General features: G+C 35.7%; 2 protein-coding genes and 1 long non-coding RNA gene across 7 annotated transcripts; 2 read left to right on the plus strand and 1 right to left on the minus strand.

The window, feature by feature from the left end:
* The first annotated feature begins 5,326 nt into the window (after window positions 1-5,326).
* LOC148698694 (uncharacterized) lies at window positions 5,327-9,442 on the plus strand. 5 transcript variants are annotated; one of them, XR_015956738.1, is made up of 6 exons: window positions 5,327-6,530; window positions 6,665-6,786; window positions 7,832-7,938; window positions 8,069-8,237; window positions 8,308-8,535; window positions 8,630-9,442. It is a non-coding gene; the product is annotated as an uncharacterized LOC148698694 (long non-coding RNA). The 5 variants fall into 5 exon arrangements; XR_015956736.1 differs by having other exon boundaries at window positions 5,358-6,530; window positions 8,020-8,237; XR_015956735.1 differs by having other exon boundaries at window positions 5,807-6,141; window positions 6,248-6,530; window positions 7,832-8,237.
* Window positions 9,443-16,392: 6,950 nt separating this feature from the next.
* LOC148698695 (uncharacterized) lies at window positions 16,393-18,742 on the plus strand. Its single transcript, XM_088678789.1, has 6 exons — window positions 16,393-16,584; window positions 16,701-16,796; window positions 17,241-17,318; window positions 17,409-17,732; window positions 17,838-18,386; window positions 18,449-18,742. The coding sequence occupies exons 1-6, from the start codon at window positions 16,393-16,395 to the stop codon at window positions 18,740-18,742; spliced, it is 1,533 nt and encodes a 510-aa protein (XP_088534915.1).
* A 4,866-nt stretch (window positions 18,743-23,608) lies between these two features.
* On the minus strand, window positions 23,609-25,940 carry LOC137749035 (methyl jasmonate esterase 1-like). Its single transcript, XM_068489217.2, has 3 exons — window positions 25,419-25,940; window positions 24,291-24,419; window positions 23,609-24,113 (listed from the first exon to the last, which is right to left on the minus strand). Exons 1-3 carry the CDS (start codon window positions 25,902-25,904, stop codon window positions 23,841-23,843), a joined length of 888 nt encoding a protein of 295 aa, XP_068345318.2. The 5' UTR covers window positions 25,905-25,940; the 3' UTR covers window positions 23,609-23,840.
* Between the last annotated feature and the right edge of the window lie 220 nt (window positions 25,941-26,160).

Raw genomic sequence — 26,160 nt, forward strand, 5'->3', positions numbered from 1 at the left:
CCATTCTTGAACATATATCCAGTTTGTGAGCATGCTTTATGCGAATTAGAGAGAAAACCAGCATCTGCATATCTAACAAGGATCTGGTCATTTGTGGGTTTCTTTGAGTAGAAGAGACCCATGTCTGTTGTCCCACGAAGGTATCGCAATACAACTTTGACTTCCTTCCAATGACGAATGGTTGGAGCAGAGTTATACCTTACTAACAAGTTGACTGAAAAAGCTATATCTGGTCTAGTACATTGTGCTAAATACAATAAAACACTTATTGCACTCAAATATGGTACTTCTGGACCAAGGACCAAATCATCATCTTCTTTTGGACGAAATGGATCTTTCTTAATGTCCAAAGAATGAACGACCATTGGCGTGCTGAGTGGATAAGCCTTGTCTGCTTCAGGATTTTTTCAATGTAAGCTAATTAGTGGACCAAAATCCACTAGCATAATACTCGATCTGCAAGTCGAGACAAAATTTTGTTTTTTTAAGGTCTTTCATTTCAAATTCGCTTTTCAGATATTCAGTAGTTTTATTGAGCTCTTTAGGGGGTTTCAACTAGTTTCATATCATCGATATATACTGCCACTATAGCAAATCCAGAGTTAGATTTCTTAATGAACACACAAGGGCAAATGACATTGTTGATATATCCTTCTTTAATCAAAGACTCATTGAGACGATTATACCACATTCGTCTAGATTGTTTCAGCGTACACAATGATCGCCTTAATTTGATTGAGAGCATACCTCGTGGTTTGTTAGTTGTTTCAGGCAACTTAAGTCCTTATGGGACTTTTATATATATGTCAACATCTAATTTTCCATATAGATACGCGGTGATGATATCCATAAGTCGCATGTTAAGTTTTTCTGAAACCACTAAACTTAGTAAGTAACGGAACGTAATTGAGTCCATTACAGGAGAGTATGTCTCCTTATAATCAATTCCAGGTCTTTGCGAAAAACCTTGTGCAACGAGTCGTGTTTTATATGTTGTAATCTTGTTGTTCTCATTGCATTTTCTTGTGAATACCCATTTGTAACCCACGGGGTTTATACCAGGCGAGGTTTGGACTACTGGTCCAAAAATATTTTGCCTTTTCAAAAAATGTAATTCTGCCTGGATTGCATCTTTCCACTTAGACCAATCTTGTCTCTGTTTGCATTCATCATCAGAATGGGGCTCAAGATCATCACTTAATATGATTTCAGTGGCTACCGTGAATGCGAACATGTCGTCGATGATTATTTCATTCCGATCCCACAATTCATTAGTACAAGCATAATTTATGGAGATTTCTTTGCTTTCATGTACCTCTGTTTCTTCAGGTATATGTGTCTCATCAAAGACATTTTCTTTTTCTGAAAGTAGAGAATCATGAATTGTGGATATGTCATTCATTTTTTCTTCTTGAATGATTTCATTTGGATTCAGTTGTGCCTTCGACTTTCTCTTTCGAGGGGCTGAATCTTTTGAACCTGGAGGTCTACCACGCTTCAGGCGTGCACCAGATGAATCATTCGTTGCCACTTTATTTTGTCCAACAGGGACATCAATTCTTGCAGGTGCATTTATAGCTTGTATATATGATTTTGTCATTTTCATAGCATCATTAAATGCATCTGGCATTTGATTGGCAATACTTTGAAGATGAACAATCCTTTCACTTCATTTTCACATTGAGTGCTACGTGGATCAAAATGAGACAAGGTAGGTACAACTCATGTCAGCTCTTACCGTTCTTCTGGAACGGACTATTCTCTCCCTAATGTCAGGAAAACTGTCTTATCAAAGTGACAATCAGCAAAACGAACTGTAAACATATCACTTGTCAAGGGTTCCAAATATCTAATGATAGATGGTGAATCAAAACCCACATAAATTCTGAGGTCCCATTTTAATGCGTTGTGGTGGTGCAATAGGTACATAAACAACACAACAAAAAACTCGTAAATGTGAAATGTTTGGCTGATGCCCAAACATGAGTTGTACTGATGAGTATTTGTGGTTGACTATAGGTCTTAATCGAACCAATAATGCAGCATGTAAGATGGCATGTCCCCATGCAGAAACTAGCAATTTTGTTTTCATGAGTAGAGTGCGAGCTATTAACTGAAGCCACATGATCAATGTTTCTGTCAAACCATTTTGTGTATGGACATGGTGAATAAGGTGTTCAACATCAATGCCCAATGTCATGCAGTAATCATCAAAAGTTTAAGACGTAAATTCACCAGCATTATCAAGTCGAATTGACTTAATGGGATAATCTGGGAACTGTGCTCGCAACTTAATTATCTGATCAAGAAGTCTCGCAAAAGCTACATTCTGAGTAGACAAGAGACAAACATGTGATCATCAGGTAGATGCATCAACCAAAACCATAAAATATCGAAATGGTCCACAAGATGGTTGAATAGGCCCACAAATATCCCCTTGAATTCTTTGCAGAAATGATGGGGATTCAGCATCAACCTTTAGTTGTGATGGTCAAATTATCAACTTCCTTTGAGAACAAGCCTTGCAAGGGTCAACATTTGAGATAACAATGTGTCTGCTCAATAATGGATGTCCATTAGAGTTGGTAATGATTTTATGCATCATGGTAGATCCTGGGTGTCCATTTGAATCAATGAACTTCTGGTTCATGACAGTATGTGATTCAACTGTCTTTATGTATGTATAATACAATCCACTCGTCAAACCACACAACGTCTCCAATATACGCTTTTGGGTATTATTGGAGGTAATGTATAGATACTCCATATTTTCTGCACTTTTTGTTTCAATGTGGTATCCATTTAAACGTATGTTTTTAAAACTCAACAAATTTCAAGTAGATTGAGTAGCGTACAACGCATTCTGTACAGACAATATTGTTCTATTTAGTAACATAATCTGGGCTTTCCCTGAGCCTTCAATCACATCTGATTGCCCTGATATTGTTGTTACCGTTACTTTTGTAAGCATCAATCTTTAGAAATATTTTCGATCTCGAAGTATTTTATGCGTGGTTGCGCTGTCTGCAAGACAAATGTCTCTGCTATTTCTCATGTTTTGAGAATGACCATAGTTTTTATCCATACTCTCTGAGTAAGGGAATCACAATTAAAAGTAATTTATAATAGGAAATTTAAATGCCACCTCTATTGAATTTGAAATGCTAGTTTTTAAACTACAAGTTCAGCATAATAAAAGTACATCAACTATTAATGGTTTAATTGGACTGGTATACTTAATTTCCCTTTTCCACCATGAAGTCCAAGACCTCTAGGTGGGTTGTGTTCAACTGCCCTGATAAGTCACACATTGGATCAGGTATATCCATTGGTTTAGCCTGGTCGAGGAAATTAGTCTCGACGCCTTTCTCCTTGAGGGAGGCTTGATATAGATCCACCAGATGTTTTGGGATACGACAAGTATGCGCCCAGTGCCCATTGCCATCACACCTATGACAGGTTCTATCAGAGTTTCTAGGAGCATTGTTCATACGAGGTTTGCCTTTGTGGTGATTTCCATTTTTAAAGCTCGGGCCTGAATTTTGCCTTGGAATATGGTTGTGAAACTGACCACCATGATTCTTGTCTTTTCTGTTCCACCGGCCTCACTTATGGCTACATCTTCGTTTATGATTATTGCACCAGAGGATGTGGCGTTCACTTTGAGGAAAACAGCATTCACTTCTGAGAATGGTGCAGATCCAGTGGGTTGGGACTGATGATTTTTCATCAGGAGCTCACTGTTTTGTTCAGCTACCAAGAACACAGATATCAGCTGGTTGTATTCAGTGAAGCCTCGCGCTTTATACTACTGCTGCTGGAGCATGTTAGAGGCATGAAATGTGTTGAAAGTCTTTTCCAGCATATCTTCCTATAATGGTATCCCTACAGAGCTTCATCTAAGAGGTAATTTTGAACAACGCAGAATTATACTTAGCCACTGACTTGAAATCCTGGATCCTTAGGTAAGTCCATTCATAGCGAGTCCTTGGAAGAATCACCGTTGTCTAGTGATTGTATTTGTTTTTCAATGTCTTTTAGAGAGCTAACGGATCTTCAACCGTTAAGTACTCGCTCTTTAGTCCCTCATCAAGATGGCGACGAAGAAAGATCATGGCCTTCACCAGATCTTGAAAAGATGAACTGTTTTCTTCCATAATGGTATCTCTAAGATTTCCTGCTTCCAGATACCCAGGTAAGGTACAGGGCAGCAAAATCAAGCTTTGCCAAGTTTGCTATTTTCTTTTTTGAAAGAAAACTAAGATGTGTAAGAACTTGCAATAATATGTAATATGGGGAATATAGTGTTAGAAAATCTGGTTCTTACAAATTTTTCGTTTTGATCTTCAGGCCAAAATGATAAGCACTCGAAACTTCAAGCTCAAGATTTACATGATGAATGAGGAGGGCAATTGTATCGCACCATTCTCATAACATAGAATGAGCGATTATTCCGCACCACTCAAGTAGTAGGAAAGTTTAAATATGCAGAGCAGGGTGGGCGATTATACCGCACCACCTAAAATTGCAATGAAATTAAACAGCAGACAAATTTAAATACGCAGGGTAGGGTGGGTGATTATACCGCTCCACCTAAAATTTACAGTAAAATTAGATATGCAGTCTAAGATAGGCGATGATACCGCACCATCATAGATTACAGTAAGATTAAATTTGCAATTCAAGATGGGCAATTGTACCGCACGATCTTGCATTGTAGTAAAATTAATATAAATAAACACTGGATTAGTAATCAAGATCTACACCAAACAAAAAAATCAAAGATATATGTAACTGTTAGGTTGAGAACTAAAAGCAAGCATGGTGCAAACAGTTCTTCGCTAGAGTATATCCAGTAGTTGAGGCAGAGGAAGAAGATGAACAGTAAAATCCTTAGAGAAAACGTTTTTTTTTTCGGTGAAGAGAAATGATTTCTTTCGGCGAAGAGAAACGAGGAATGGTTATATTTAGAGAGTTGTGCTGATAACGTATTATAAATAGGTCAAAGTTAGAGAGATAACATTTACTAATAACAGGAGCGAAGCAGGTGTAAAATATTACACTGTAACTATAGCACAAGAGGATGACAAATAAAAGAGGTAGGAATAGATATTGATGTTATAGATCTTTCCTTTCTTATTATGTGTTTTGATTGCAATCGAGTGCTCTATTTATAGAGCAACTAGCATTATTACATTTTGAAATTTACATCACATGACTTTGAAAATACGACCATTTTGTTTCCAAAGTTTACATCACATTTGTGAGTATTGAAAAATCTGTGTCTGAGCATTCATAGCAATGCCAATGTTTTCAACACCTTCCTCTTTTTCAGTTCCTCAATTTTTGTCCTCTTCTTTTCTCTCTCTCACAGTGGCTTCCATATCTACTTTAATCCTATGTCCCCACAAGCACCCTTGTTTATACTTCCTCTCAAACCTTCTTCACGTTTTCCCATTCGTCCCTCTGCTTATGCCAGAAGAACCCTTCTTCCTCCTCTGAGCCAACTTTGTGAAGATGGGACTCTATGCACCAGAATATCTTCAAAACTGCCATCAAAAGCTTTGTTTTTGTAGCAATTTACCCAATTTCGTTGAAAAACCTTATAAATTCGGCCTTGGTTTCTTTCTCACCTCCGCTGCTCACTCCATTGATCCGTCTGTCCATTGCTCCGCTGTCACTCCATCGATCCGTCTGTAGGAAGAGTTTACATTTGGATGAATATTCCTTTTTTGTTTTTTGGGTTGGGTAAGTTTGATTTTCATTTGTATCGTTTTTTTTTTTTTTTTTTTGGAGATTCCTTTATTAATGACTTATCGCAGTAATGTTTTTCTTGTTAAAAAACTACCCCTATGCTTATTTTCTCTTATGAATGATGGTGGATGACCATTAGGTTGCAGGGCAGTTTGCATTTGCTAGCCTTTCTCACTTTATAGCTTAGAAATTGGTATGCAAATTTTTGGACGGATTTTTGGGGTTAGGGTTTTGAATTTGATTCTCTATATTCACACTCAAAATTTGGAACTTTGCTCTTGTATTTTAGTTTTGTATTATATTTGTTCTAATACCGTTGTAGTTGTTTTGTTGGTTTGATCGTAGCTTCCATTTTCTCCACTAAACTAGTTCAGGGGCCATCATATGGTTAGTAAATTGAAGATGTTTCCCTCAATTTCATTAAATAACTTAAGCTTGAATAAATCTTGGTAACCCATATAATTGAAATATGTCCATTGTGATAAAAAATCAGTGGGATGATCGGCTTTGCTTCTTAGGTATGTGCATGAGTATGTCTTGTTCTGATTGAGATGTTAAGGGAAAAGCTCCAATGTAATAAAGAACAGTTTGTACGAAGGGCTCTCTGTCTCTCGCCTGCTCTATATATAATTGCATCAAATTACTTTGATGTAAATAAATGGCACTTCTAATTTCAAGTTGTTTTCTTATACGTTTTGGTTATGGGTGTTTAATGAATGGAGACGCAGATGGTGGCTACGAATGGTGCGACTCGTGTTCATGGCTTCTCAGAAAATGTATTTGCCTTATCCATGTTCTTTGCCTATTCATTATATATTTTTTTGTTTTCTTCCTTTATGTGTATTTTGATGTGCACTCGAGTCTTTTTCTCACACTATGCTTTATTGCTTTATTTGAATCTTTTCTGCAGTAATGGCAATTTCCCTTGTTCAAGCTTCTACCTCAAGTTGTAATTCTACCTCAAGGTCAAGGACTCCAAGATCCTTCTCTTCGGTGGCTCACTAAATAACTTCAAGAAACTTGGTTGAAATGGTAATTCCCAATTTCAAGTAATTGTTTATTTAGTACAATGATTCCATATATATTGACCGATAGGAGAATTCAAGTAATGCTTTTTCGTTAGTTTTGAGTCTGTTTGTTGTTGTCGGTGCTTATTGATTTTCAATACCACTGAATGTTTGTGATTTACATTTATAATTTCAGTTGTTCATAGGTTAATGACAGATTCATAGTATTAACTTTAAAAGGCGTTTGGAGGTGTTTAAGGAAAAGTGAAGTCTTTCAACTAGTTTCCTTGTTATTTGAGGCCTAGTTAATGCTTCCTATGTAGTTTGATATTTCATAGTATAAATCAATGGTGGTGGTGTTGTTAGCTTTGTACAGGTAGTAATTCTTTTTTAATATGTGATTATTTTAAAAAAAAAATATTGTATATTTAGTAAATTTCCAATTTTGTGGGTTTTTATATATTTTTTTTATTTTGGAATTTTTTTTTTTATAGCAGGCATTACTTGTGGTAAATTAGTAATCCACAACGACCATAGTACCGTGGTGTTAAATTCCAATTTATAACGGGCACTGTCTGTGTTTACATTATATTTGACAACGGGCATAGCCAGTGGTAGAAACTGAAACTTTTTATCACATCCAGATTACTAACGGGCACAATGTCCGTGATGGATTGCAATCCATCACGGACATTAACCGTGGTAGATGAGCATTTTTCTTCGAGTTATAATTTTAGGAATAATTTGATATTTTTTTCGTTCACAAATTTTACAATGTCACGTTTGATTACCATGCACCGTCGCTCAGCTGCTAGTGCACCTCCCGCACATCCTGCTCCGGCTAATGCTCCATCGATTGTGGCGCCTACGCCGATTACATCGTCTGCTCCTGTGGTTTCTTAGGTGCCCACGTCATCCACTGCAATGTTGGTTTTATGTGGATATTAGATGATATAATTGTTGAAAATATTGGCCAGATGTGGACATGTGTTGTATTATTGTTTACATGTTATTAGAGAATCACCTTCAGTTATGATCTTTGATACCATGTCGCGCGTATGTCTGACCAGTACAACTCGCTGATCCACGGCGTTGTGCAGACCCATTGCTCTATGCAGTGGGAACTTGAAGACAAGTGTCAAAGGGGATGAAGAAGGTGACGTAACATGAGCTGTTGGTGAGTATTTTCAATTTTTAATAATACTTTTTATAATTAAGTCTACTATTATTTATATTTTAATATTTTTGATATTTGGAGCTGAACTATAATGTTGAAAACCTCGATGCCAACTTAGCCACATACATAGAAGAGCTCTTTACGAAACAGTGCACCTAATGGAAGAGCAACCTCCATCACCATTTTGAGGCTTTTCCTGATGTGGAGTCCGTTCTTGCAAAAGGCACCCTAAGTAATTGGTGGAGAACCCAAAGGATTGGGAGTGACTGTGCAAACATTTTCAGGACCTAAAGTTTTTGGTAGGTATAATAATATTTTAGCAATATTTTTTATTTATAATATATGCACTAATAAATTTGTGTTTAACAGAAGGGATCTTAGACCAACAAGATCAATAGGTCAAACAAGAAACTTCTCCACTAGTTCGATTCGAAGCCCTTCTCATATAGGTTGGAGAAGCAACGAGTGGGAAAAGTATATTGTTCCTATAGGATTATATGTTTAACTTTTTTTTAGGAGGATTATAAGTTTCTAGAGATCAACATGTTCAAAGAAGTTTATATTTGACCTAAGGATAAGACAGCTGAGCAGTTTCATGTAAGTTTATTTAACTGTTACTTTTCTTTCATTTATAAGTATTAAAAATAATAATATGTAAGTATTTTCTTATCACAATGCTCTTGTATCGCAGCTCCCCCAGACAACCCCACTAAGGGGGTGACTTTGACCGAGGATGTGGGTCTTCAAATCATGATTGAGACGCTTGATCAGACTCTTAGTTATAGGTCTGGTAGGGTTTATCGGGGGATGGGAAATGCACGACACAATGACATTGATGCCTCATCTTCAGAGACAGCTTGAAACAACTCGCCACGTTGACGACAGAAGTTCAGGACTTGAAACGGCAGCTTGGAATCTAAGGCGACCAAATGAGCCAAATCTTCCCTTCCAGTTGTTCGATATAGATTTCTAATGTCATCGTCTGATTCCCAATCACATTAGCCATTGGGTTCCCAGCCACTTAATTCAACAGATTCCCAGCCGTCCTACCCAGATGACCTCGAGCCCCTACTTCTATAGCTTTTTGGTATTAGGGTGGTATATTTTTTTTCTTGTTTGTAAGTACATTTCTGGGTGGGATGGGAAATGCACGACATAATGACATTGATGCCTCATCTTCCGGAGAGAGCTTGAAACAACTCGCCACGTTGACGACGAAAATTCAAGACTTGAAGCGGCAGCTTGCAATCCAGGAAGACCAGATGAGCCAGATCTTACAAACCTTCCAGTTGTCTGATATAGATTTCTGATGTCTTCATCTGATTCCCAGCCACATTAGCCATCAAGTTCCCAGTCGCTCCATTCAACAGATTCCCAGCCGTCCCACCCAGATGACTTCGAGCCCCTACTTTTATAGCTTTTTTGGTATTAGGGTAGTATAAGTTTTTATTGTTTGTGGGTACATTTCTAAGTATAATATAAATAATAATTAAATTAATTATTATTTTTGTTTTAAATACCAAACCATTAAGTTAATTAAAATATCTAATTTAATAATACAATTAATAACTAAGAATAATAAATAACAAAAATAAATAATAAAAAATAATTTTTTAAAAAACTTTTGCCCAATGAAAATATGTCGTCGCCCCAAATTTAACGCTAGTACACATTCCGTCGCTTAAAATTATGCTCGCTGAAATATTTTTACATAAAAAACAAAACGAAAAAAACTCGAAAACCAAATATGATAGGACAAATTATGCCCGCCGACAACTTTCATCACACAAAGGTTTTTGAAACGAAGAGAAGTCGTCACCTAAACCTTAAAGCAATGAAATTATGTTGTGGCCTTAATATTCTTGCAAAGAAATTGCTTCATCCCTTAAAGCTTAGTGCGACGAAGTCCTTTGTTGCCTAAAGTATTTTGCACAACGAAAGGTTTTGGTTTCGTCGGGCAAATGTTTACTTCTCGAACTTTGCCCGAGTATTGAGAAACTTATATGTTACAAATGGTCTTTCCTCGGGAAAACATTTTTTTGTAGCAGTGTGTTTATTGGGCTGTCTAGCAACTATCCCCTACTATTTAACTATCTATCCTATCTTCGTACAAAAATAATACTTTTAACACATTTATGTTGTTGGGCTCTACCTCTATTAGAGAGGTGGTGTAAATGTGATTTGAAAAATGTTGCAAGTGTAGCATTACCCATTTTTGTAAGGTATCTCTTTATTTAAAGGGCTCCGTACTCAAAAGATAGTCAAGTAGTTAAAACAATCAATTAGTTAACTTAAAAAAAAAAAAAAAAAAATTATGAAGAGTGTGTTTCATCTTGAGTGAATCCCAAGTTACTATCCTCCGGTCTCTTCGAGACCCTTGGCTTGTCCTACATCAAGTGGCATCAGAGCGGGTTTTTATATTTATATTTGAAGTTCCAAGTTGAAGAAAGGGTCGGCGTCGTTGCCGCTATCACGCGAAGTTCCTTTTCACTTTACTTTTACATTTCAACATTTTTTAGTACTTTCAACTAATCTTTTATTATTATTTGAAATTAAAAATAATGTTATTTTTTGTTATTTTATAAAATAACAAATGCTAATATTTTAATATCGAATTGTGTAGGCTATGCAATTTCAGAGTGGATATGCACTTGGGCAGTTACTGTTCATTTCAAGGGATTGAGTTGCATATTGTTCAGGGGGCCTTCCTACACTGGAAGTACTTTTAGGGGATTGAGTTGCCTATTGACAGAAAATTTAACGGAAGTATAACGTTGCAACGAATTCATGAGTTGAGGTATGACATTGCAATATTTAAAACTTGAGATATGATATTATGGTTCGACTCAAAATTAAGGTAATTTTGTGTAATTTACCCAAAAAGAAAAAAAGTGCACCAAACAAGTATTATACTATTATCCAAATAAGTGAGATTGTTTTTTAAGTAATAAGTGTGGTCGTAAAAATTTGTCGTCTTCAGTTTTGACGAATTTGTACCTACAATACAATCAACACCTTTGATCAATGATCAAAACCTTGCGCACCCATAAGGTGGGGTGGGGGGAAGGGGAAGGGGGAGTTTGGTCAATGGATCTTCGATGCTTAAGTCAGTACGTCTAAAAAAAAATGAGTGTGTGTTTAAGACTTGTATGCGTAGCAAAAAAACTTATCAAAATGTGTCATGTGATACTCTAATGCCTTCTCCAGGTTGGTTTTCGACACCTCTTACCCGAAGATGTGGTTAAGTCAATTATGTTGTTGGAGAGAATTTTTTTTTTTTTTTTTTCTTAGTTATCAGCAAGGTCGTTGAGAAAGTCCGATGTTAAACAGTTGCATAATGACATTGTCGAAGTCCTGTGCAAGTTTGAACAAATATTTCCTCCATCTTTCTTCATAAACATGATCCACATGATGATTCACTTGTTGGATAAGGCAATGCTTGCCGGACCTGCCAACTATCGATGGACGTATCCAATAGAAAGGTATTTCATCTTCAGAAATTTATTAATTCGTGATTAATTGATGATTTAATTAATTTGAATCATAATATTATATTTCTACAAACAACTCAGTGAATTAAATAAAAGTGTATGGAATAAGGACAAAGCCCGAAAGATCAATTATGAAGGCTTGGGTTGTATGAGTCCCTTACATACTGTGCTATGTACCTACAAGATGTTGAGATGGCATTCAATCGTCCTTAGCGCAATAATAATGGTGGAGTAAGGAAGGAAAAACTTTCTGTTTTTGGCCAAATCGCATGACCCTTTGGTGAACTAGTACTAGGTGAGTCGTTTATCCAAAGGGACATGGAGATAGTGCATTGGTTTGTACTTAACAATTGTGACGAGATTATGGCATACCTGAATTAGCATGAAGAGTTAATGAAGCAAGAACATCATTCGCATTTATATGCCTAGAAGCACCATCAAGTTTCCTCATTGGTTTTCAAACAAGTAAGTTGTCTTTGTTTTAGTCTATTTTCATTCATAATTGTAATTTCATGTCAATTGCTTCACATTTGGTAAAACTAACATGTTAACTGTTTGTAATAAATTAGGTGAAGAAATTGAAGGAACTAAATTCGCCCGCTTACACTGAGGAATTATACAACTTGGCTATCTGAACCCTAAGCTATTGTACTTAGGTAGTCATGAATATGGCGTTAGGTTTTTGGGGGGTAGTGGTTCGTGATGACAAGTTGTGCACTAAAAATAGAGGGGTACATGTCCTGGGAATGGGCGATTGTGCAGATATTGATTTCTATAGCAAACTAACCAATGTTGTGCAATTGCTTTACAAAGATTGTTGCCAAGTGATTCTTTTTAAGTGTCGTTGGTTTGATATAGACCCACGTAGGAATAGAAGCATTATGCGAGACGATAGCAACGATGGCCAAGCAAATTTTCTACATCGAGCCTAAAAGCTAGGAGAGGATGGAAATTGTTCAGAAGATTGACCACAGAGGGGTGTATTATATTCTGAACTGAGATCCTATTAACGATGCCGACAACAACTTCGTTGACCAACAGCTCGAAACTTCAATATAAATTGGTGCAGAAACACTCTAGATACTAATATTGTCTAACATTTGACCTTAGTGACCTACCAATATACAATGCACCTGAGGGCCCGAACAACAATGTTGATGTACCAACCGACGAGGAGGAATGAGATAACAAAAATAATGAAAGTGATGATTGTGACATTTATTATAGTTTGATGAGGATTAATGTAAACTTGTGAATTAATTTTAATAATATTAATTGTATTCTATTTATTTTGTATATATTAAATTTGTAATAAATTAAAGGCTAAATAAAACAAATTAAATAGCACTTATGCTACGAATATATAAAAGGGAACTTTAACGAAAAATTACTGGTATTGTTCACTTTAACAAAAAACCACATTTTTACACTAAAAAGTCAATCCTGGTACTATTCACTTTACCCTTTATTTTGTCCTTATTGTTGAAACTCAAAATTTTCAAACCCTTTCATTAGTTTTCCTTATATAAATTTCGTCTCGCAAATATGACATTATAGCGCAAGGTTTTTAATTTCAAAGGTAAGCCAAATTTGGCAGGCTTTAAAATTTTTGGAACTTGCATGACGAACTAAATCAATTTCTCCGCACAAGTGAATTTTGTGCGATGGATTAAGGTAGATTGGTCGCTCAATCAGTCTTAAATTTAAATTGGAACAAAAAGTTGGTCACTCGAATTAATTTTTATTTTGGAATTTACGCGACGAAGTATTAATTTTTCACCGCGCAATGTGAAGTATTCGTCAGACAATGTATTCAATATTTCTTTTTCAATGGGCGAGTTTTTAAAAATCAGCAAGTCATTTGATTGAATTAATGGAATCTCTCCCACCAAAGGAGAGGGTTATCTTGATTAGGGGTGGGCACAGTCCAGTTCGCCCCGGTTTCACTTTCAAAATAGAATCAAAATCGGAAAAGTTCAACGGTGCGATTCTGCTTAAATTTATTACTAAAACCGTACGGTTCGGTTCATGACGATTCTGGTTCGGTTCATGCCGGTTTACGGTTCCAACCAAAATTATATATATGTTTTTTTTCTAATTTTCTACTTCTAAGACCAAACACATATTTCAACCACAAATTCAAGTAAATTTGAGTTTCCACTACTAGATCTACGAGATTTGTGACCGGAAGCTATAAAGTGTGCATATAATAAATCAAAAGATAGAAAGGCTCATATCAAGACCAAAGTGTAGACCTTAAACTAAAACTAAAATGTACATAATGTATAATATACTGGAAAAGAATGGAGAAAAATAATGTAGGCGAGAAAAGTGATAAAACAACAAAGGAGGGGGAGAGAAGTGAAGAAAAATATTGGGCTTATGCACATGGTCTTCTTGGAAAAATATCTTATTTATATAAAAATAATAATAAAACAATAATTTATATTAAAAGTAGTTCGGTCTAGTTCTTAATATTTCCAAACCGGAACCGTTTGAAATGGTTCGGTTCGGTTTTTGTTCACGTTTTGATATTTTTTGTCAATGCGGTTTTTTACGGTTCTTTTTTTATCACAGTTCGTTTCTGTTTCCCGGTTTGATGGTTTTTATGGCCACCCCTAATCTTGATGTGCCATGGTTTAGGCGGGCCTTTTAAAAAAGTTTATGCCGTTGTATTTGTCACCGCATTATGCCTGGCCCTACTCCTAGTACATAACTGTACTTGATAATGTATGCATGTCTCTGATTATAATGAGTTTCACACACAATGGTGATGCCTTCTCATTAATAGTTTTTTTCGTTATGTTTGATAAGATTGAATAACCCATTTTTAATATTCACTAATTTTCTTCGAATTTTGCCAGGTTACTAGTAATATTAATTTCATGAATTTTGAATTTAGAAATAAAAATGTTATTCTTATCATTTATGTATAATATCATTTGTATCATATTTCTAATAGAGATGAGATACATTTAGGCCTTGTTTGGCATGTGATATAAACGATCGAATAGTATTAATAATATTGTAGTAGTTGTTTGGTGCTTATTTGTACAAATTAAGCACCGGATATACTAAACCTGTCCCACCATTTAGTCCCTCTCACACCCGCTAATTTTACTCTCCAAAACCCCGTATAATTAGTCGGGTCACAAATCACGCTCGCTTTCTCCAACTTCTCTTTTCCTACGCATCGCAAAATCCACATCCAAGTATTGCTTCTCCCTTTTTCCTTCTCCACGTCCGATCAACATCGACGATATGTTATCTGGGTTTTTGTACAGATGGTGGCGGTGGTTGCAAGGAGGTTGAATTCCAAAAAAAAAAAATCACCTCCTTGTTAACTACATTGCGAAAGAATCAAAGGAAAATGAAGAATTAGATAGAAACTTCAGAGAGAAAAGATAGTTATATATTTCTATATTTCTAAAAAGATGATTGACTCATTACATTTGTAAATTGAAGCACCTTATATACTGAACAATACAAGGTTACTTAAGCACAAAGTAACTAATTAACGAACTAGCAAATCCCCTAACCACCTAACAAACATTCTAACTACTTAGGCTGATGTGGCAATGATAAAGAGACATATGTCTACATCCCCCCTCAATCTTAGTGGGTACCAAGCCTGAGATTGCAGCAATATAAGTATGAAATAGACTATTGAGTCTTGCAATTTGAGACATCTGCTTGATCTTCATATCTGTACTAATATGGAAAAGCTAGAACATGTCCTGCTACAACTTGCTAAAACACAAAAGATCTGCAAGAAATTTTCAAAATACTTCCAATATGGGCAACAACAACTTGTAGAAACAAAGGATAGAAGCATTTGCAAGGGAAGTTCATCTCATGAGTGCACAACAATAATATCTTCTCCTTTCTCATTTTCGTGTCCTAATTCACCCACCCATAACTTTCCTTCCTAATCTTTTAAACAAACAGCGGAATGAACAACATATCTTCTATGTAGTTTCTGTGAACACAAAACTTTACTTCCTCTAAGGCTCTAATAGGAGTTTCACACATGAAAAGAAGATCACCTATGCCTACATTGAAATATTTCAGAACACCTGTATGTTGACTTGTATAGTTTCCTATAATTTAGGATTTCCTAATCTAGGATAGATCCCATGTAATCTGGGAGAAATCTCTTTGTAATCTTCTGTAATTATTCTTCCCTATTTGGTTAGGATTCAGATTGTATATTATACCTCTTCCTAAGAAGAATAAACATATCATTCAAAGCATTCTCTTCTTGGCACCAGAGCCTAGGTTAAGCCAAAAAAAAAAAAAAACTCGTTGCTGTGTGAGGAATCCAAATCACCAAGCCGCACGACCAGATTGTGCAGCGTGCCGTCTGATCATTAGCCACACTGCCAGTTATGTTATGCGCCATATAACCAGTAAGCGGCACCATCGTTGCTGGACCAAACCCTCATGTTCGTTTGCTTCGTTGCACCGGAGTCTATATGAATTGTGTTGAAGCCCAGAACTTAGACCCCCACATTTGCCACTGTTGGCTGTCGCCTGTTGCAATCCAAAATCTGAACCCGACAATCATTTCCGCTGCCGAACCTCTTTGCTTGAACCAACCAGCCACGTCTGATCCGCCACTGAACTTGCTTGCACCCACCATCGCATCAGTCCACGAACCATTTGCTGCGAGTTTTTTTTTTCTTTTTTTTTTTTTTTGCTTGCATAAGTCCCATCCACTGCAAACTTTTGATATCTGTGTGAACTGAAGGAAGTCTAGAGAAAGGAAACAATTAAAAAAGGAAAACGCAGAAGCGTTGAAAAAGAGAAAAAAAAAAAAAAAGGAAAAAAAAAAAAAGAAAAAAAGAAAAAAGAAAAAAGAAAAAAGGGGAAAACATTGTTTTTGAGTTTTTGTTTGTTTGTTTGTTTTTTTTTTTTTTTTTTTTTTTTTTTTTTTTTTTTTGGCCCACACACTGCAATTAAAATGGCTCGTGATGAAATCATTACTGCTCGGACCTATGGTTTTTCCTATCATCTACCCAGCAACTGTCCTTATTGTGGCTTGAGAGGACATTCTAAAAATCGTTGTTTAGAACTTATTGGCTATCCTGTTAATTGGGACAAGACTCGTCATCCCGGATGTAATAAGCCGCGTGTATTGATTTGTGAAACTAAGGTACATTCTGAACATACAGTTAATGATGGTAAGGCTTTAAAGGTTTCTGCATCTATTACGAATAATACATAAATAATTGATTCTGGTGCTATTGAACATATGACTTGTGATTCTAGACAGGTACAAATCCTAAAACCATAACCAATGGTAATGTTGCCCTCATTATCGGGGAAGACGATGTCTCACTTTCTGATACCCTGAATCTTGAATCTGTACTCGTTCATTCTCTTGACTATAATTTATTATTTGTTTCTCAAATAGATGTCGCCCTGCATTGTCTTGTGATTTTTTGGCCTTCTTTTTGTGTTTTTAAAGACATTCGGACTCGCAAGACGATTGGTTATGGTATTAGGAAGGGGAAGCTCTACTATTTGGAGCTGACATCGAACAGTTCTTGAATGTTGACTCAAGCTCTTGCAGTGGAAGGAAATCAGGGGGATAAGAATAAAGCTTTGAAGATTTGGTTGTGGCATCGTCGACTTGGAAATGCTTCGTTCGACTATCTGTGGTGGTTGTTTCCTAGCCTATTTGTTAAGCATGATATTTCTAACTTTAAATGTGGTGTTTGTGAAATGGCTAAAAGTCATCATACTTCGTTTCTGCCTAGTTTGAATAAAAGTTCAATCTCATTTATGATAATTCATTATGATGTTTAGGGACCATCTAAAACTGCTACACTTGGTGATATTAATTGGTTTGTTAATTTTATTAATGATTGCACATGTATGACTTGGGTTTGTTTGATGAAGTCCAAAAGTGAAGTTACTTCTTTGTTTCAACGGTTTTACAAAATGATACAACTACAATATAAGTCACAAATACAGGTTCTCAGGAGTGACAATGACAGTGAATATGTAAACTCTGAACTTCGTGCCTTTCTTGATCATCATGGTATTGTTCATCGGACTACATGTCCATATACTCCACAACAAAATGGTGTTGTAGAATGCAAGAATCGTCAGCTTCTAGAGGTTGTTCGTGTTTCTTTGCTAGAGGCGCGTCTCCTGTTATCTTTTTGGGGAGAAACTTTCACCTCAGTTACATATCTCATGAATTATGTTCTTTCCCTATCAGTCAACTTTCAGACACTGCTTCAGACTCTCTCTTCATATGTTGATGCTTTTACAGTTCCTAACCTTCTACCTCATGTGTTTGGTTGTGTTGCCTTCGTTCATCTTCATAAACAACAGAGAAGTACGCTTGAACCTCGAGCCTTACAGTGTGTGTTTGTGGGGTATGGCTCAAATTAAAAGGGGTATCGTTGTTATCACCCTCTGACGAAGAAATTGTTTGTCACTGTGGATGTTGCGTTTCATGAGAATGGTATGTACTTTGCCAATCCCGAGTCTTCACTTCAGGGGGAGAATCAGACAGAAGTTCAAACTCTTGATTATACTATTCTAGATTTAGATAGTGTGGATGATTTGGATTTAAATGGTGATGTCTTGGAGATAAGTGGTGATCATTCACACGTAAACAATGATGTGAATGAATTTGAACTATGTGTTAATGTCTTGGAGACAAATGGTGATCATTCACATGGAAAAAATGTTGAAAACCTTGAAAGGGACGAGTCGACATCGCCAGATAATTCACTGCCTGATAGCTCACTTCCAGTTTCCACACCACCGAACAGTCATGTGTCGTCAACTACCTCACAATCGATCTTGAATCCCAATAATTGTAATCAATACTCTTCAATCTTGGATGCACCACCACCACGTCTTCTCCCTGATCGCGTCAACCAAGGTATTCCTAAACTTACTTATGAAGCCGACCCTAAATGCAAAATTAGGTATATGGTGAGTAAGCCCAACCCTAAGTCTAATGTGTTATACCTGTTAAGTAATTATGTGTCTACCAGTTAAGTAATTATGTGTCTACCAGTCATCTGTCAGAATCAAATAAGTCATTTATGCATCAATTATCTACTGTATCTATTCCTAACAGTGTGCATGAGGCTTTAGCTAATCCACATTGGCAAGCAACAATGAATCAAAAGTTGAAGTCTTTGAAGAAGAATGCTACCTGGGAGATCACAAACTTGCCAGCTGACAAGAAACTTGTCGGATGCAAATGGGTCTATACGGTGAAGTACAAAGCTGATGGGACGGTGGATCACTTCAAGGCAAAGACTATTAGCAAAAAGATATGCTAAAAAAAATATATAATTGACTATACAAATACATTTGCCCCTATGACCAAGATCAATACAATTCATGTTTGTTGTCCTTGGCTGCAAATCTTAACTGGCCATTATAGCAGTTCAATGTGAAGAATGCATTCTTGCATGGGGATTTCACAAAAAAGATTTACATGGAACTCCCACCAGGGAGTAGCATTCTAGATATGCATAGACAAAAGGTGTGAAGGCTTCGAAAATCATTGTATGGGTTGAAGTAGTCCCCAAGAGCTTGGTTCAGTAGATTTACCAAGTCTATGAGAGCATTTGGATATAAGCAAAGTAACTATGATCACACGTTGTTCTTGAAACGTCGGAATGGAAAGCTTACAACACTCATTGTATATGTGGATGACATGTTAGTTACCGGTAATGATCTGAATGAGCGTGCAGCCTTACAGAAATATTTAAGTACAAAATTCGAGATGAAGGATCTTGGGTCTCTAAAATATTTTCTCGGGATTGAGGTATCAATGAGCAAGTTAGGAATCTTCTTGTCACAGAGAAAGTATATTCTTGACCTGTTAAAAGAAAATGGCATTTCAGCATGCAAACCCGTGACTACTCCATTGGCAGAAGAAATGAGAATGAGCATTGATTTAAACCAAGCACCTGTAGATAAAGGGAGGTATCAATGGTTAGATTGATATTATTATTATTATTATTATTATTATTATTATTATTATTATTTTGCATAAGGATTTTTATCACAAATGGTCTTTTAGATTGATCAAACTCATCATTTTGGTCTCTCACTTTCAAAATCAATCAATTTTTGAAACTTAGGGACCAAAATAAGGAGTTTGATCAATTTCAAGAACTATTTGCGATAAAAACCCTTATTTAGTGTAATCCTCGTGTCACCATTTCATTGTATTTGTGTGTCCCACATATAAACTAACAGAATAGTTGACGAAATTTTAACGGAGTGACCAAATTGATGTGCGGTAGTGAATGTTAGAGACGACATTGATTGATTTTGAAAGTGAGAGACCAAAATGATGAGTTTGATCAATGTCAAGGACTATTTATGATATATATATATATATATATATATATAACTCTAATTTGTTGGGAATTTAAGGCCGGCAAATTTTTTATTTTTTTTTATTTTGATACAAACGTGAGAAATTTTTTCAGTTATACATGTTACAGCATCATCTCATACCCAGTGCTTGCAAAAGGAACATTGTTAACCATCTAAGGAAATAAGGGGGAGTTTGTTTGCCCTCACAAACTGTCACTGGATTAGACTAGACTAACTATTAGTACAGTTCGATGTTTGTTATCATGTGAGACTAGTCTTAATGAGACTAGCCCGGACTCGCCTACACTAAAGGCTTCACTAAGAGGTCTTAGTGAGACCCCCCAAAAACTACGGGCTTGCTAGTCCCGTCTCCCTATTCTGTAAGCAGCGTCGTGCGAACCCTCCTCCGTGCCTTTTCCTCACCGTGTCTGCTAGAAAACTCACCTTCATCTCTCTAAAACAGAAGTCAGAAGTCACAGAAGATATTCCATTGAAGATTGACCTTCATATCTCTACAAAAACCAAGAACGGAAAAAAGGAGAAAAAAATTCACTTCTTGCGCAATCAGCAGAGAAAGCAAGAAGGAAGAAAATAAGGGAATCCACAGTTCTCTGCCCACTCCCAACACCTCATCACGCTTAGTTCAAGAACAAAGTCGTATATGGGTTCAACCATGACCTCAATAGAGATAGAGAGGTTGGGGATTTTAAGTGAATTTTTGAGGTGGGGGATGAGATGGGTTTGTGGGAAGAGGTGGTGAGGAAGATTGAGGATTTTAGTTGCATAGTTGGTGAGGCAAATGGAGAGACTCTCTTCCATCACTTTGGTTGCATCGCTTGTATGGGTTAAAGAGAGACGGTGGGAGGGAGAGAAAGGGCCGGTGGGTGGGGGGGACAAAAATGGGGAAAAAAGGAAAGGGGGATGGAGAGGCGGAAGGTTACTGGGATTGGAGGGATGATTCTAGAAGGAAAAAAAAAAAAAGGCGCAAAAAGATAAAGTAAAAAAAAATATTAATTAAATATAAAATATTTTAATATTGCAATCCTGCTTCTTTGTCCGACATTGCATCAAACGCTTCACTAAGCTAGTCCAGCTTAGTCTAGTCTAAGTCAGTCCAGCTTAATCCCTGCAGCTAATCCAGTCCGAAATAATCCGGTGCAACAAACGCACCCTAAAAGTACTACATGATGTGGTGGTCCATAAAATATGGCCCAAAAAATAGTCTCAAACAGATGACCCTTTAAACAATGCGTACGCCTCTAGATTCCTAGTAGTGAAAATTTGTTAGATGAAATAAGATTTTAGGCACGCATGCAGATGCAGGCATGCATGTATCTTACAACCATGTGTACGTTATATTTGTAATTGAATATTAGCCTTCTGGACCAAAAAAAAAAAAAAAGGAATAACTTTTCCTCCTTAATTTCTCTGTTAATATCTTATTTTGGTTGAGTATTAACAGGTGTAACACTAGCAATGTCATTGGTGAGATTCTTCCCTTTTTCCAACCGTGAGGAAATTAAACTCTGTAAGGAGAAATATGGATCGTTCGTAGAGTATTTAGAGTGTCCAAACAAGACAATTTAATTGTTTGATTATTTATCACCCTTGTATTGGTGCATCATGTAGTCATTTGAATACAAGCTTTTTAATAAGGGTAATAAGGGTAATGCCAGGGATACCATCTATTTAAATCATATTTGTAAACTATATGATGTAGTTAATGATGAAATCATTATTAAGTGTTAATTAACATGCTTGTTTCTTATTGATAACACATCTTTGTAGATGTAATTCAAAACGCTAGTCTACGTATCATTACTCTTCTATAAGCACCCAATACCCGCCTCTTCTTTATTTTGAGCTCAACAACTCAATTAATTACCGCAAAAATAATTCGAAAGATAACACTTAATTTTATAGTACTATCACAAATGTTGCAAGAAATTCGTGCAATTATTATAAGAAAAAAAAATAACAAAATAAAAAGTGGAATTCTCTTCCCTCCTATTTTCATCATCTTTCATTCCCTCATTTCACATATTGTTTTTTGTCTTATTGTCTCAATAAAAAAAACAATATAAGATGTTAACGTGGCTTAACCGTAACCATTCAAGTAGGAGGGGATGGAAAGAGAGAGAGATTAGGAGATGAGAGAATCCTCCTCCACAAAATAATTCTAGAAAAACCAAAATTTTAAACCAAAGGATGTGGTTGTTGATGATTAGATTATTACTAAGTGTTGATTCACATGATTATTTCCTATTGGTGGAGAAAAACTTGTGTGGGGCTTGTCTTGTCACTGGATTTCGTTGAGTGACACTACAATCCACTCAAAACTCGCCACGTGGTAAGTCTTAAATATATTCTTTTATCATTCTTTTATATAAAATATCATTCTTTTATATTTAAAATTTTTATAATTATTTTTTTAACTAATTAATATATTATATTAATGTTATGTTTCCTTTTTTATTTCTTTCCCCCTATATTTTTTTTCTTCCTAAATCCACCCCACACCCCCCCCCCCCCGGGGAACTTAGGTTTCAGTACTCTCACCCCTTTCTTTCTTTCCCAGTTTCGTTTCTTTCTTTAATAAAAAATAAAAAAAAAAGTTCTACACCCACTCCAATTTTATCATGGAAAGCAACTAAGAATCTGTAAGTTTTTTTTCTTTCTTTATACAATAGTTGCTTTGATCATGTGACATGAATAACCCACATATATAGATGTAGTAGGGTTATTTTCTTTTCTTTTAATTGGGGGTTTTTGGGTTCGGGTGAGGTTTTTTGGATTTTTTTATATTTATAATATGAATTAGGGTATCTTCTATGTTTGCTACCTTCTTTATTATGAGTCTTTAATTAATATATTAGTCTAATCTTTGATTTTTTTTTTTTTTTCAATTGATAGGTTGCTGCTGAGGCAATGGAGTTTGAAGAAGATCTGAAAATCGGAATGGTGGTGCATTCAAACGCTGAAGCTTACAGACACTTGGTTGCTTTCCATGATAAACTTGGAGTGGGTGCATAACTTTATTTCATTTTATTTTATTTTATTTAAAGAAAGAAAGAAATGAAACTGGGAAAGAAAGAAAGGGGAGGGAGTCCTATAACCTATGGCAAAACAAAGTGTGGGGGGGGGGGGGAGATTTGGGAAGAAAAAAAAATAAGGGGAAAGAAATAAAAAAAGGAAACATAACATTAATATATATAATATATTAATTAGTTAAAAAAAATTATAAAAATTTAAATATAAAAGAATGATAAAAGAATATATTTAAGACTTGCCACGTCGGGGGAGGGGATTTGGGAAGAAAAAAAATAAGGGGAAAGAAATAAAAAAGGAAACATAACATTAATATATATAATATATTAATTAGTTAAAAAAATAATTTTAAAAATTTTAAATATAAAAGAATGATAAAAGAATATATTTAAGACTTGCCATGTGGCAAGTTTTAAGTGGATTATAGTGTCATTCAGCGAAGTCTAGTGGCAAGCCAAGCCCCATACAAGTTTTTCTCAATAAATAGGGTGGTGAGCATTACTACCACTTGAGGGTGGTGAGCAAAAATGCACTCATAAATAAAAAATAAAAACATAACTTTTAAGCCATTTACTACTATAGTCTAGTGGTGTTTCGAGCTGTGCTTACAAGTGAGAGGTCTTAGGTTCGATTCTTGACGAAAGTGAATTTGAACCACATTATTGCTAGCCTATTGTGAGACTTAATCCACTTCTCCACTCCCTTAATATTAATAATATCATTTATTAAAAAAAAATAACTTTGAACCAAGCTAAACTAAGTGACCATCCCTTAATATTAATAATATCATTCATTAAAAAAAAACCATAACTTTGAACCAAGCTAAACTAAGTGACCATGTTTATAGTAGTGCGTCATGCCTCTTGAACCAAAGTTCATGGACACGTAATTATTAGTAATTAAAACAATCTCATTTATCCATTTACATTTTGTACTATGGTGCATGCAACGCAGGCTAGCTAGCTAGTATGCCTGAATTAATCATATCCGTCCATATATTTATGAATACTTCTCAGCAATACTTTGGAGGTGGCAGAACAGCTCCACTGGTTTAGAGAACATGACCATATGATCAGAACCGTTTATCACTTTAACTTCATTTGGGGGATTGTTCTTGATCATGTAATTTTGCACATCCAACATTAGCGTACGGTCCTGGTTGGCCACGATGAATACTCTAGGAACTGATCCATACTTCTTCTCTGTGAGTTTTATTACATCGTAATTATATAAAGGAAAATATCTCACCAACGATAGTGCTAGAGTTAAATCCTGTCCATTACAAGCATAAAACAAAAAAAGTATTAGCTAACCAATATTGGAAAGCCCCAACTTATATTTTAGAACTATTAGCGCTCTACTCTTACACTACACCTTATCTTTCTAGTGTGTGTTAAGAGAACACGATAAGGTTCCTATATATGGCAATAGACACACTTTAAGACTTACCTGTGGTGGTGAGAGCTGGTACACGCTTGTCGCCAAGGCTTTAGGCCCAACGAGAAAGGAGGTTGCAGGGTTGTTGGTTCCGTTATCATATCTGAATTGAGAGTCCATAGCATCATATCCTTTTGTAACCTATACAATTTTTTTAGAAAATTACTTTTTAGATAATTACCCTTAAGTAGGATTCCGAAAACAATGAACGAGAGTTCATGTTAAATTGTTACCTATGACAGATATTTTTTTAAAAAAATGCCATATTTATTTATCGCATTTCTTGATTCACCAAATGAGGTTAGTATGATATATGATCAATAAATGAGTTAAACAGTAAAACCTCCATAAATGAATAATGTTGGGAAAAAAACTTATTATTTTAAAGAAGTTATTCGATAAATGAATAATTTATAACTTTCAAGATAATTTAAGAACAAGACAATCAAGTATTATAAAAATTAATTTCCTAAAAAATAAAGTACTTCTATGTTTTATGTACATGCAACATAATCTCTTTAGACTCCTTACAATTATTACAACTTGTTCATCTACGACATGTCATTTGAAAGGAATTAAAAAAATCTACATTGACTGATGAGACAAGCAGAGTATTGTGCGAGTATAAAAATGAGCATATCTCTTCTAGTTCAAAGACTTGGAAACAATGCGTTCAACAAAAGTATCAGTTGATTTCTATCAAGCACCAACAGTATCAAACGCTTTTAGAAGGCCAACATAGTATTTGTCGGATGAGATGAAAAATAATAATGTCAAGAGGCACAAACTAGCAAAATATTTCGAGTTAGAAAAAATATTGTATATGTATCAGTGGTTTCTCTAATATCAAGTGAATATGACTAGAGAAATGATCCTAAGTATGTATTATGAATTTTATGTGTTATTTCTTTATGTATTTTATAATTATTAATTTACATATTCATTGGGCCTTCAAGAATTTTAAGAAAAATGATTATCTTATGCATTTAGCAAGGTTATTATCTTAGTAATCTGACCCGAGTTGGGATTGGAAAATTTTATTATTTAACTGAGGTTATTATTTTATCGAACATTCACGTATCGAGGTTTTACGATATATAGCGGAACGTTTAGACTTTTAGTATATATGAAGTTCATTACCTCTGCATATATAGTTGAGAAATTGAGAGTGGGACCATACATAAAAGCCGTGACATATACTGCAGCAACAATTTTATGAGGGAACCTCTCCATGATAATAGATATGACTGCGCCCCCCATGCTGTGACCCACAAGGATAACCTTTTCATTTGGTGGTAGAGACACCATGAGCTTTGTTAAGGGCTCGACAAATTCCGACAACGAAGGGAGCTGCTGTACCTGAATCGGGTTGATCCCGGATGCTCCCAAGTCTAGAGCTGTGACATTGTGACCTGAGTCCTTGTGGAGAGTTGCCACCTTATACCAGATCCATGCTCCATGACAAGCTCCATGTATCAATACAAAATGTTTTGGACTTTGAGTTTGGTTGTGAATGTTGGAGGGCGGGGATGGGGTTGAGGTTCTAGCTTTTGCCAAGCAAATAAATAAAAGAAAAAACAAAAGGAGCTTCTCTGTCATGTTCTCCAATAATATTTTCTCTATCATTAACTCTCAATTTCCTTGATAGGGTTTGCCTCTCTCGTCTTACTTTTATTTATAGAAATCGATCAGAGAACTAATACTTGGGTCGAAAGTCAAAAGTCTTGACGTGAGCCATGACATTTATAGCATTCCCAACGCCACTTTGCTAGAAAAGTAGTTTCCTAACTCAGACCCACATATTTTATCAAGGAGAAATGCTAACAAAACTCTTTTAGAAGTGGGATTCTCTTTGAATTCCTATCGCCTTATGTTTTTTGCA

The sequence above is a fragment of the Pyrus communis genome, chromosome 2 (genome assembly GCF_041283825.1).
Source record: "Pyrus communis isolate YQ-2024b chromosome 2, ASM4128382v1, whole genome shotgun sequence".
NCBI lineage: Eukaryota > Viridiplantae > Streptophyta > Magnoliopsida > Rosales > Rosaceae > Pyrus > Pyrus communis.